This window comes from Trichosurus vulpecula, chromosome 1, assembly GCF_011100635.1.
Source record: "Trichosurus vulpecula isolate mTriVul1 chromosome 1, mTriVul1.pri, whole genome shotgun sequence".
In the NCBI taxonomy this organism is placed as follows: domain Eukaryota; kingdom Metazoa; phylum Chordata; class Mammalia; order Diprotodontia; family Phalangeridae; genus Trichosurus; species Trichosurus vulpecula.
Genome location: NC_050573.1, coordinates 342400041 through 342414141, shown reverse-complemented (window position 1 = coordinate 342414141; position 14101 = coordinate 342400041). Strand labels below are relative to the sequence as shown.

The 14101-nt window shown below is 36.9% G+C and overlaps 1 protein-coding gene across 1 annotated transcript; it reads right to left on the bottom strand.

Moving 5' to 3' along the window:
* Positions 1–2815: 2815 nt before the first annotated feature.
* On the bottom strand, positions 2816–4275 carry LOC118838189 (WD repeat-containing protein 82-like). Its single transcript, XM_036745417.1, has one exon. It carries the CDS (start codon positions 4273–4275, stop codon positions 2932–2934), a length of 1344 nt encoding a protein of 447 aa, XP_036601312.1. The 3' UTR covers positions 2816–2931.
* Positions 4276–14101: the final 9826 nt, after the last annotated feature.

Sequence of the window (14101 nt, the reverse complement as noted above, 5' to 3'; positions counted from 1 at the left end):
ATATTTTTCTTTAGTCAATTTATAATACTATTTTTTTAGTGGGAAGGAAAATTACTGAATTTCAGGAGCAAGTATCATGAATCATGAAATATTTCTCATAACACTGGTAGCAAGAGTGGGCTGAAAAACAGCAGGATCTAATATTCAAGGGGAATTGTAAAGGCATGAAAATGTGAAGAATTCATTCTGTTCACCTTCCCAGCCATCAATCAACAAAGATTGGTTTGTCTTCTATATTGCCAGCTATTCTTCTAGGTTCAAGGAATATAATTATAACACTCAAATAGTGCTTGCCCTCAATGAACTCACATTGCAAACATGAGAAACAACAAGTTTCGTCATTGAATTCTTTTCATTCATGTTTGACTCTGCGAACCCATTTGAGGTTTTCTGGGCAAAGATACTGGAGTGCTTTGTCATTTGTTTCTCCAGCTCATTTTACAGATGAGGATCTGAGACAAAGAAGGTTGTGTGACTTGCCTAAGTTCACACAGCTAGTATGTGCCTGAGGCAGAATCTGAACTCAGGTCTTCCTGACTTCCAGCCTAGCACTCTATCTACTTTTACCACCTAGCTGCCCAAAACAACATGTACATAAATATGAATAAAATTATACAAAAGAAATAAAAGGTCATTGTACATAGAGTCAGTAGCTCTGTGTATGTGTTGGTGATGTAAGAAAATGGTACTTGAGCCAAGTTTAAAAAGAAATATGGGAATACTATTGTGCTATAACAAATGAAGAGCAGGATGATTTCAGAAAACAAAGCAAAAAACCTGCGAACTTATACAAGCTCATGCTAAGTGAAGTGAGGAGAACTAGGAGAACATTGTACACAGTAATGGCAATATTGTAAGGATCATCGACTATGAAGGACTTAGATATTCTGATCGAGACTGATTCAAGACAATTCTAAATGATGCATAATAAAAAATGCCATCCATCTTCACTGAGAATCGATGAACTTTGAATACATATTGAGGCATTTATTTTATTTTTTACTTTATGTCCTCTTGTTCAGGTCCAACCAGTTTTTGCCAAGAAAATTTCACATGTGGTCATGAAGGGACAAAGGACTGAGCAATAAGGATGATGAGTAACAGTCCTCACCCCCATACACATTTTATTAAGAGTTTGATCCTTAAGGGTAGAGGGGAGGGAGAGATATAGAATAACAGCTTTCAAAAGGATTCCTTCCCCCCAGGATTGGGCACAGAGGAAACCAGTAGATAAGAGGCAATTGAAGAGATATAGAGGGAAAAAAGGATTGAGTGAAGGAATGTATTAAGGGTATTTGTAGAGGGGATGGGCCTGGGAGAAGTCTCTTCAGAGACTGGAATAAAAGCCAAAAGAATGAGAATTGAGGTCCAGGGGTTTTGAGATAAAAACAGAAGAGGAGAGAGCTCACAGGAAATAGTCTGTATTTACTGATTATTAAAGAAGGTACTGAAGAGACAACTTGAAGGAAGAAAAGATACAAGCTCCAGGAGAAGAGGACCAGAAGAAAACCAGTGATGAGTAGATTAGAGAATCAATTAGAAGTAGAGAGATATTAGATCAATTTATATTGAAAAACCTTGGAGGAGGCTATTAAAGATGAAAATAACATCACAACTTAAGAACCCAATCATCCACCTGGGTACCATTCAGCAATTGTAGCTTCTAAACTTCAGATTTCAGTCTCTCTCGATCTTTGAAGGAGGTGGGGGAAAAGAGGAAGATATACTTGTCAGTATCCTCCCAAATGAAAGCAAGTTCATTCTGCCTTCTCCTGAATCACAAGTAGGGTTTACCCAATAGTTAAATGAAATTTTATTAAATTTGTTTTATAAAGCTTTTGTACTGAACATATGCGTGATTTTTTTTGTTTTTTTTTTGGGCAGGGCAATTGGGGTTAAGTGACTTGCCCAAGGTCACACAGCTAGTATATATGTCAAGTGTCTGGGGCTGGATTTGAACTCAGGTCCTCCTGACTCCAAGTCCGGTGCTCTACTCACTGCACCACCTAGCTGCCCCATGTGTGATATTTGACAGTAAATTCCTGAAATTAAAAAAAAAATCAAAGTCAGACATAAAAAGATTCTTAGAACCCTTTTACTTAATTTGGGTAGCAAAAAAGGAGTGGGAATACATGTAGGCTATTTATACAGGCTTACGTGTATAGGATGGTACCATGTGAAAAGAAGAATAAATGGAGTAGAACTCATTTCAAACTATTTATTTATTTAAAATGTTTAAAAAGTAGGATCCCGTTCAACATTTAATAAAAGTCAAAGGGCAGAAGACAACCTCTAGCAAAGCTGTGGCTTGCTTTCATGGAGCTAGCCAGCATTTTCTGGTAAGCTTCCTTTACTGAGAGTCTAAAAGCTCTCTGGCCTTCTCACATTTCACATTCAAGGAGCAAAGTTTGAGTTGCCCTAAGGATAGGCACCATGGCTTTGTCTCAGGCCCTTTTCCAAACCCAGGGCATCTCAATTCTCTTAACAATACTAGGAAGGTGCAACATTGACAAAGAAGGACAAAAGGAAATAGCACACCAAAAGCAGAATAGGTTTTCATATGATAATGTCCAAAAAAGGAATGAGGAAATGAGTTAATGGGGGCTCACCAGCAGCAAGTACATTTTTTAAAGATGTTATTTCATGTTCACACTCTCAAGTTCATAAGCTTGGCTCAACCCCATTCCTCAGGAGAAGTTTAATGTAGTTCACAGCTAAAAAGTTCCAAGTTCTCCTTTAAGTTTTCAACACCAAGAATTACTTAGAAATATGGAAATAAAGGAAAAATGAAATCTTAAGTACTAGAATGTCTGTGGAAAGGGCTTTGTGGAAAATTGTATCATTCCAAGAACACAGAATTCAAAAATAATGAGTTCCTTTCTTGCTCATTTTATCCCTACTTCAACATGTATACTCTGGTCTAAAGGAAGATTAGTTATCGATTCTTGGTTCCCAGAATGCCATGTTGGTATTTGCACTAACAAAGGACATTAATTTGGGATTGAATTGCAAACAGGTAATAGAATCAACTTTTTCCTCATTTAACACAACTACTTTCCTACCACTTTCTGCATTCCAGATGTGCACTTTGCCGTCCTCAGAGCCAATAATAATAAACTCAGAATCTGGAGTGAAAGAGGCTTCTAGTGGGAAGGCATTGGTGTTATCATAACCTTCAAACGTATGGAAGACAGTCTGTTGCTCTGGGTCAGTTAAGTAGCTACAACTGCTATTGGTAGATATAAGGAGCAATTTGCCATCGTTGCTGAATTTCAGGCCTCCCCAATTACCATAACGTCCAATCCAGAAGGTGTTCAATGGCCTACTGGCAAAACGAATATCATGAAACACAACCTTTTTAGAGCCGATGCCAGTAGCAATCAGTGTCCCTTCTGGGTGAAAAGTACAAACTGTCTCCCCCTGGAAAGACTTAATGTTTATGCAGTCAGAAAACCTCAAATCCCAAAGTCTAATGCTTTGATCTAGAGATCCTGAGATTAGGTAGTTTTGTGATGACAAGGACAAGGATAGCACTTTCTGTTGATGTCCCTTTAAAAGTGTGATGTATTTAGCCTCCTGCAAAGCCAAGTAACAGATGTTATAGTCAAAAATTTTGGAGCTGTGTATTACAGTGTCTGAGTCATGCCCCCATCTGATGATGTCCCCTCCGTATTGGCTGAGGGACAGTTCTCCTGTGGCCATGCCCTGTTGGCAGTTATATATAAGGAGTGTGTTATCCGCGCAGCACGCAACGACATGCTCACCATCGTTGCTAAAATCTAGAGAGATTAATTTGTCCTTGTTCCTGTGGCAGATCTTGGACACTCTGAAATTCTGCAGCTGCTCCTCAGTCAGCTTTGGGAACGTTGAGGAGAAACGAAGCTCTCGGCAAAACGCTGCAGGAGCTGATGTGCCTTTCTCTGGAGTTTCAGCCATTAGAAGCCGCTGGCTAGTAGACAGAGGCTGGCGTCTGGGAGATGGATGGTAGCGCGGCTTGGACTGGTCGAAGACCTCGAGGTAGAAGATGGCCTGGGCTGATTTTCTTCCCTCCGGAGTTACCGGACTTGCGAATCTGGCCAAGGCAACTGCTAGACTGGTAAAAAGCAGCGGTTCCTCCCTGCTGTTACTGTCCTCACCACTGCGGACACTTCCTTCTCTCTCAGCTGGGTTGTTCAGCTGCTCAATCCCCCTTACACCTCTCTGGTAAACCTCTGGGCTTTTTGTAGAGGCTAGCCCAGAGGTAGGCGGGGCAGTAGAACCGTCCAACACGTGCATTTAACAAATTTGAATGAACGCACGTGTCTTCAATGTATTCTTTTCTAAGCCTTAACCTGGCTTTAATGCTCCGAACATAGACGAAAACCCCTCTTCCAACTTGCAGAGAGAACTTCATATGCATATATACATACCATTCTATCATAGGTTCTCTCATCCAGCCCTAAGATTTTGCTCTTACTCTGACCCCCTCCCTTCACTGCCACATCTTAAAGCCTTTTCTGTCTCTTACACTCAGAGTTAAGGATCTCAGCTTTTTTTCTTGTTTTGGTGATTTGTAGCAGCCACCAGTAAGTGACTTGGCAAACTTTGCTTCTTTGAGTTTTGGTGAATTAGCTATGCATCTAGGCATATTATTTCATCAGGTGTAATCTATCTAGTTGTGATTCCTACATTTCAGATGACAATTTAAATTCTGGGTCCCCTTAAGGATTTGATCTTGGCTTTATAAAATTATCTATTGATTTGTGTTCAATTTTTATAAAAGAACAGCATTTTCAAAACATCATTAATAATATATACATATTAGATACACAAGTGAAAATTAATATAGATAGTTGACTAAAATAATTTCTTCCCCATCAGTTTTATAATGGAGATTTTTAAAAAGCATGTGACAAAAGCATTTTCATATATATATATATATATATATATATGTATGTATGTATACACACATATAGTTGTATAACTATATAGTTATTACAACAGTAATTTTGCATTAGCAAGTTTGACCACAAATCAAGAATGAGGTTATTTGATCTGTGGGGTAGAATTTCATACTCTAATGATGCAGAGCTGAAATTTATCTGTAGTGATTAGGATTAGAGAGTTGCCAAAGATGTTAAGAGATTTAGTGACTTGCCTATAGTTACAAAGCTAGAATGTGTTAGAGGCAGGGCATGAACCCACATTCTTCTGACCCTTCTGGCCTGACTCTACATTTTCTTTAGCACTCTTCTTCATTATACATATATGTAAATTCTCCACAGCTTTGTTGTAAGCTATATAGGTAGCAAATACTAGGTGAGATTTACAGAACAGGACACTGTGCTCAGGAATAAATGAACCAAACTCTTTAAATTATCAGTGCTCAACTTATTAGATATCATTGCATTAAGGATATCGGCACTCCATCATTGAGGGAAAAAATAGCTTTACCATGATATGACTATTGTATAGGGCATATAAAAATTTAAAGTTGTATTTATAGGCCAAAGTGTATCCTATGCAAGAAAATATGCTGGGTGGGATGAACAAATATTGATTACAAACCTGAAAAATGAGCAGTAAATAAAATAATCAGGTTAGATATAACGGCTCATAAATAACTGAAATGATGAAGTAGCCACATAAACTTTTGACAGCTTTACAGAATGAGAATACTCATAAGACAGGCTTACTTACATGTTATTTATCACTAAAATTTTTCAGACTAGTAATACCAAAGAAATAGTTTTGCATACAGTCATAGCAAATATATGAGGCAGCTAGGTGGTACAATGGATAGGACACTGGGCTTGGAATCAGAAGACTTATTTCCCTGAGTTCAAATGTGGCCTCAGACACTAACTGGCTGTGTAACCCTAGTCAAAGTCATTTAACCCTATTTGCCTCAATTCCTCATCTCTAAAATCAGCAGGAGAAGAAAATAGCAAACCATTCCAGTATCTTTGCCAAAAAAAACCCAAAACATAAATGAGAGTTAAGCATAACTGAACAACAACAATGGCATATCAAATATAAGATTTAAAACATAGGTAATATAAGATGATTTAAAGCATTTTATCACCAAACTATTAAGAAGTGAAAATGTTAATAAAGTTTATTCAGATTAAAATCTATTTAAAATTGACAACATGTAAGGAATGCTATTGTTATTTTATGAATATAGAGTGGTTAACCTGTATGGAGGTTTTACTGAATAGGAAAAAATGCTTTTTGTGTGAAATGTGTAGAAGGTAATATGGGAAAGAAGAAAATTCATAGGTAGAATTAGCCATTTTGAAATAGCTAATGCTCTGTGATTGTCTATGATCTGTGATTAACAAGAGAAAGTAATCAGGCAGATTGGACAAATAACTAATTAAGTGAAAAAAATCAAGCCAATGGGTTATTTGCATAAAATTTGTTTCTAATCTTTGTTGAGCTTCTTTGCCTTATTTGTATATAAAAGACCAAGTACCCAAATGGACAAAAGGGGCAATGATTTTGCCCCTGGACTTAGCTTTCTCTCTTTATTTAAAACACACTTATAAATGTATATAACATTATTATGCATCATATATTATTGATGCCTTTTCCCCCTAAAATGACCATCATTTCCCACCCTCTCAAATGAGCCATCCATTGAAAGAAAGAAAAAAAATTAAGAAAAGGATCACTGAGACCACTTCTGAAGATGTTACTTTATACTTATACTCCACTTCTCTGCTTCAGTAGAGGAAGTATCCCACAGCTTTATCTGCCCATTCATTTACATTTGTGTACAGAATGGAATGGAGTCAGAAAACTGGGAATCTGTACCCCAGAGCTACTGTTACTGTTGTTCAGATACTGGGAAAGTAGCCCAAATATGATTTATAATCTAGCCTTCAGAGATTAAAATTAGGAACTTTACAGAATGCTCTTCATGATTTAGAGAGTGAGGTCACACACTTTTGAGACAAGGAATTCAAGGACTAGAAATTGAAGCCCAGACTGCATTAGCTTTCTAGTAGATTTCTACTGTTTCCAATTGATCCGAGTGCTTCTGAAAAAGAATCTCACTTGGAGATAAGTGCCTTCTTATTCAAACTAAAACTTATCTTCTTCTCTTAACCAAAATTTACTAGATGGGAAATAAAAATAATGTGGTTTCCCTCTTTCTTTTTTAAAATTAAATTAGCTAATTTTTTTTTAAATTAGCTCAGCTAAAACTTTTAATTCAGTGTATTTTTCTCTTTGAATTTTACTGATTTCTTTTTTTTAATTTGCAGGACTTTGATTTTGGCATTTAAGTTTTCTTTCATTTTCTAGAGTATTGTTGTTTTGTGCCCAATTCATAAATTTGGTTCATTTTACTTTTAATTGACTATTGTGTCTAGATACATACATCCTCACCCAAGGGTTGTTTTTATTGTGCAACCAAATTTTTGATTTATTGTCTCATTGCTATCATTATTTTTAATGAAATTATCCATTTTATGTTTTATCCTTAATATCCACCATTTTAAGGGTTAAGTTAGTCTTCAACTATTTTTAATTGTTTAATTGGTGACCATTTATTGAATGTAATTATATTAAATTGTGTTTCATATTTCTTATTTTCTACATATATTCGTGAAGTTTTAATGCATTAACATATGATTAATTTTTATAAAGATGTCATGTAGAACTCAGAATGTCTATATTCTTTTGTATTCTCATTTGATACAAACCAGTTTCATTATTTCTAACTTTTCTAAAATTCTTTTTAGGTCCTTACTTCTTTCTTGCTTACTTCTTAATTAACAGGAGTATGTTAAAGCCCCTCATTATTATACTTTTGCTGTTCATTTCTTCCTGTAGCTCATTAAACTTTTACTTTATATATTTAGATGCTATATGCCTCTCTTTCTCTGTGTGTGCAAACATAGGCATATGTATACCCATATATATACACATATACATATATATATACATACATAAACACATGTATATATATATATATGTATACAAATATGTGTATATGTGTATGTGTGTGTGTGTGTGTGTATCATGTGGATGTTAATTCGCTGTTGATGGTAACAGTTAGCAAAACACAATGTAGCTTGGATTTGTCTGGGCATGCTCAGTTGGCTTAACATGGAGACTACCTGAGGGGTCTCCTTCCTTTGTAAAAGCTAGTTGGACTTAGTGGCTAAATCAAACTGGGGTGCAAAGAACTACCCCTTAAAATTGAGTGAACATGATAGATTGGGGCTGGAGCCATTTTTAGAGAAGCTAGTCATCTTTAATACCCACACGTAAGCTCCTTTCTGTCATCCATTGCCCTTTTTTATCATTAAGAACTTGTTTGAATAGATCAGGACTAAGTCATTTTTGTTACATTATACACCTTTTGCTTATTTTAATTCTTCTATCATATTGATGAGGTTTAGGGAGAATGATGAGGTTAGGGAACCATAGGTTTTTAGGGGTGCTTGGGACCCCAAAATACCAATGCACCCAGTCCTGCTGAATGAATTCGACTCAAGCCTTCTCAGCCAAAGAAAAAGAAAAAGTTTATTAAAGATTCGCCATAATGGGCAGACCCTTAGGGAGCCTGAGAATTTGTGATGATAATGCCAATGGGCCAGATTGAATCTGAGAACCTTCAGGGAGGCAAGATGGAGCTTATATATAGAAAGATTATGGGAGGGATTGAGGGGTGGTCAAGTAGCTTGGGGTGACTAGAGGCGGGGTTTAGGGAGGGTCTTGAGGAGGACTCTAAAGAGGACCTTGATGTGACATGGGTGACTAGAGGTCAAGACTCCAGGAACCAAGAGAATGGGATTTTGATGGGATCAAGTGTGGGAACAGCTGGACAATAGAGGGTGAGGCTGGGTAGAGATTTGGGCCTAGCTATAAGGAAAGGCTTATGGCCTCAGGTGAAGGCCAGATCAAGTGAGAAGATTCAAGGAGAGTTAAAGGGGGTTCCCAGAGACTGTACCCCATCAGGTGCAAGGGGTTCCCAGAGCTTGTACCCCATCAATATTACTAATTTTTTTCTTTGTGCTAACATGCTGGTAGTCTCAATATACCTAGAAATCTGGGTTAAGGATAGCCCTCCATCACTGAGTCTTTTCCTGTCTATAAACATATAATAAATTTATTTTTATGTGATTCAGTCCATTTCCAATTCACTAATACTTCTTTCCAAAAAAAAGTATTTATAATATTTTGATGCAACGTCTCTGGAGTTCGTAACTCTTTTCTTTCTCATTTTTTTATTACTGACCCTGGTTTTCTCATGTATTTCTTGCCATGCTCACATATTCTCACTTGTTCATTGATGTCCCTGAGTAGGAAAATCTATATTGGTTTAATCTGGACAGTTGTTTAAAGAGTTCTTTGAAAAAAAAAATTCTTTATCTCTTAACACTTTGAAACCCATAATTCTGAATAATCTAAAATTAATTCAAGGTGGCCTTTTCACAAATACTTAGACATGCTGAAAAGTACAAAATTCCCAACAAATGATGTTTCTTGTTTCTTCTTGCCATAAAATAAAAGCAACTCCCTTATTGATCCAAAATGTACAGTGAAACTCATCCTGCTATTTAACTGAATTATCTCTCCTTTTGGTTTCATTTATAGCAAAGATGTTAAGACAGATATTATGCATTTCTTCTAATAGTATGTCCTCTGACTGATCATTGTACTAAAATATCATATTTAGAGATATCCACCTTAAAGTTTATAAAAAGTATAAGATATATATTATTCTGAGTACCATATGGACCTTTCTTACTGTTCTACCACATCAATGCAGATGAGAAAAGAGAGACATACAAAACTGCGAATCATTAATTTTTTTGCCATTTGTTTAGTGAGTTGTCATACCCCAAATTTCATCACCATATGGCCATACATGATGAGTTTTTCCATGCTTATATAAAGGAGTCATCAGAACATAGACTTTTGCTGGAATAATAGTTAAACCATACAGCATGGTAGAATCTTCCAAAGCTTAGGTTCCACTAACACAATCTTGGAAAATCCAGGGTCACTGACACACCACAACAAGGCATCAGAGTAGACTCTGTGGAGAAAGTACAAAGGACAGTGAGAGTAATCAAAATTTTATTTAGGACCATTTCACCTTAGACTTAGTGTACAAATCATTAAACATAAATATTTGTACATGATAAGTGCTTATTAAATGCTTGATACGTGAATTTTTAAGGAACCACTTATGGTTTCATCAATGGATATTCTTTTTTTTTTTAATTTTTTTTTCTTTATTTATTTTTAGTTTACCACACACGGTTCTACATAGTTTTGAGTTCCAGTTTTTCTCCCCTCCCTCCCCCCTCCCTCCCCAAGACGGCATGAAGTCTCATATAACTGTCATGTATAACTTCGCATTGAATTAATTTATGCTCTAGTCAAGTCGTGGAGAAGAATTTTGACCAATGGAATGAATCATGAGAAAAAAGAAACAGAACCAAAAACAAAACAAAAAAAAAAAAAACAAAAAACCCCAAAAACAAAAACAAAAGAGAAGCAGAAAAGGCGAGCATGTAGTGTGCCTCAGTCTGTATTCAAACTTCGCAGTTCTTTCTCTGAATGAAGATAGCATTCTCCATCGTGAGTCCCCTGGAGTTGTCCTTGCCCCTTTAGGTTGCTGAGAGAAGTGTAGTATGTCAGGGTTGGTCCTCACGGAATCCACATATCTGTGGCTGTGCACAACGTTCTCCTGGCTCTGCTCCGCTCACTCAGCATTATGTCGTGTAGGTTTTTCCAGGTTGTTATGAAGTCTGCATCATCCCCATTTCTTATGGCACAATAGTATTCCATCACCTTCATATACCACAGCTTGTTCAGCCATTCCCCAATTGAAGGGCATCCCTTTGCTTTCCAATTCTTGGCTACCACAAAGAGAGCTGCTATAAATATTCTTGTACATATGGGTCCTTTTCCCGCTTGCGTGATTTCTTTGGGATATTCTTAATATATTTGTTTTTTCCTTTGTAGACAATGAGCTTTACACCATAGAGGTAGTATAGTACACAGATTGTCATTCACCATATATTACTGTGGAAAGAGCACTGGATTCAAGGTTGTAGTTTTTGAATTCAAAACTTGACTTTGATTCTTATCCTCGTATAACCATGAGTATGTGACAATACCTCTTGGTATGAGTTCACTATTTTTAAAGAGTGGTTGGACTAGATGAACTTTGAGGTTCCTGCAAGCTCTAAATATAAGATGCTTTGACCCTAGCATTTTAGATCAGACTTAGGAAGGTCAATGGTACTGGTGAGGTGAGGGAACTATATGTTGAGATTTAGGGGTGCTTGAGACCCCAAAATACTGACACACCAGGTCCTGCTTGAATGAATTAGACTTAAGCTTTCTTTCAGCCAAAGAGAAAAACAAAGTTTATTAAAGATTTGCCATATTGGGTAGAGTCTTAAGAAATCTCAGGATTTGTGATGCTTGTTTTGACAAGCAGTCCAGATTGACTCTACTGAGCTAGATTGAATCTGAGCATCTTCATGGAGGTAATATGAGACTTATATGCAGAAAGAATGTGGGAGGGACCTAGGGGTGATTCTGGGGTAATGGGAGGAAGGGTTTATGGAAGGTCTTAAGGAAGAGTATAAGGAGGATCTTGATGGGACTGGGCAACTAGAGGTCAGACTCCAGGAATGAGATTAAGAGTGGCAAATAGCTGAAGGCTACCTGGAGATGACAGAAAATGGAGAGATAGGTTAATAGCCTCTCCCCCTCTTCCTCCCTCTTCCCCTTCTCCCTCCTCTGCCCAAATGGAGGTATACTTCGATGGCTAAAGTCTGCCTCCTTAACTTCTGGTTTAGTGGCTAGATATCTTTTTCAAAAACCAAGCCTTAAACACAATTCACTCCAGAGTGCATAGATTGAATGATAGGTCCCTGTCCTCCTAGAACAGAGTGAACACGAATACTAAATAGTAGCTATTTCTCTTTTGGCTAGGAACTCTGAGGGTCTTCCCCTCCCAGTTTGATATTTTTTTGAGTTTTGATTAAAGGGGCCATCCCTTGATTAACTTCTTAAAGAGGCCTATTCATTGAATGAACAGTTACCTCACTGAAAGTGAGAACCTGAAAAGACCTTAGTCTATAAGCGCCATGGTCTCCCAATGCATACTGGACCATCCCCAGTCATCCTGGTGAATATCAGGCCACTGGACCAAGATGGCTCTGGAAGAGAAAGTGAGACTGGTGACTTTGTACAGCCCTCTCAGTCAAATCAAAGTCAACTGCAAGTCATGTCATCATTTCCCTGATGCTATGGTCCTCTTTAAAAATGAAGGACAAACACAAGGCTAGTTTAAGGGTAACAGATTTGGGTGTAGATATTTTGATAGGATCAAGGGTAGGAAGTAGCCTTAATGAAAGACTTATGGTCTCAGGCAAATGCCTCATCCACTTTAAAGATTCAAGGAGAGTTCAAAGAAGCTCCCAGAGCCTATACCCCATCAGTACATGGAAGACCTCAGCATTCATAACTTCCCTTTGGAGTCTATGTTGGAGAGTATTAAATGCCATTGATGACTATACATCTCTCTAATATATGCCCAGATAGATATTAATAATTCAATTGTTATCAAAATCCTTTTTCAGTTATATCTTTCAAGAAACTTTATGGATTTCTGTGTGTATATGTTTCTCTGGTAAAGCTCACTACCATGTTTTCATATTTTTCTATTCAACTAATATTTTGTATTCAGACTATACATTTAGCTTTCATAATTACTATAATTTAAAAAAAAATCATTCAGGAACATATTACTGAAGTTCTGTCCTCTCTTGAGAATCCACAGAATCAATGCATTCATTAAGTGTTGATTAATATTCATTTGTTTTGAATATTTATTCATAGAAGTCTGTACTTGTTTAGCTGAACTGGATGTTATATTCTCTTCTGTTATCAAAATATTTTCTAATGATTTATTTGCTTGTGGTCAAGGTTTCTGAGTTTTCTTCCTTCTGAAACCTTTGGTATGTTAAATATTTTTCTTTTATATTCCCCTATCAATCTCTGTATGACTCCTTCCCCTTTGATTAAGGATACTTCAGAGGCTGGATATGAAATCTGTCTCATTGTCGTTCTTATCTGTGGAATTAAGATTAATGTAGCCTTAGTGTCTGCCCCAAGTTACTTCTGTGAAGGAGAGAACTGATCCCAACCAGATGCTGGTGTCTTTTTTCTCAGGTCCTTCCTTAGTTCCCTATCATCCCCAGTTCTTTGGCTGAGTCCTATTTTAGAACAGAGAACTGCTGCACTGCTCTCCTATCCAGAGCAAGATTCTTCTTTTTGTTTTTTGGTGGCAGGAGGAGGATGGTAGACAGAGTTGAGTTCTCTTCCAAGCCTGTGGTTTCCCTTGTGTAGCCTTGACAGAAAGTGGAGTCTGGTGGGGCTGTGAGTGTTGAGTAAATTAATCAGAGATTAGAGATTAGGCTTCTCTGCCCCCAATTCATCAGGTGTTTTTCATTTGTTTGTTTGTTTTTTGTTTATTTATTTTACCAAATTTGGGTTCCTGTTTTCCTAGACTATGGAAATAGACACAATGCTTTTTTTATGGATAATTTGTGTCCTGGAGAAGTTTGAAAATTAGGACTTTTTTGAGAGGTTTGTATTATGAATAAGAAAATGTAATAATCTGTTATATCTAGACTGGGGTTGTCATGCTTTTTTCAGAACTGTGACTGTAAAAAAAAAAACAATAGAGCTATTTTGTGAGATTTAGGATGAAAAAAGTGGGGGTTTCTACTTAAGCTAGTCACAAATATGAAGTCTGAGATATATTTGGAGCAAAATTCATAACCGAGAAACTTCTGGGATACAAAGAGTCTGAGTTTAATGGAACTCTTTCTTTATGTAGGCATATCATGTAGACATAGCCTAAGTATAAATTCAGTGAACTACAGAATCATAAGATTTAGTGACCTTAAAGATTTCTTGTTCACTTCTTTCATTTTAGAGTTTTCCAATAAAGGAAAGCAACTTTTTTCCAAGGTCACACAGGTAATTGGTAGCAAAGTTGGTAATCTCTGACATTAGGACCCATGTCCTTGGTACAGTGTGACTGAAGCATTGAAGAGCTAATAGTGTTGCCATG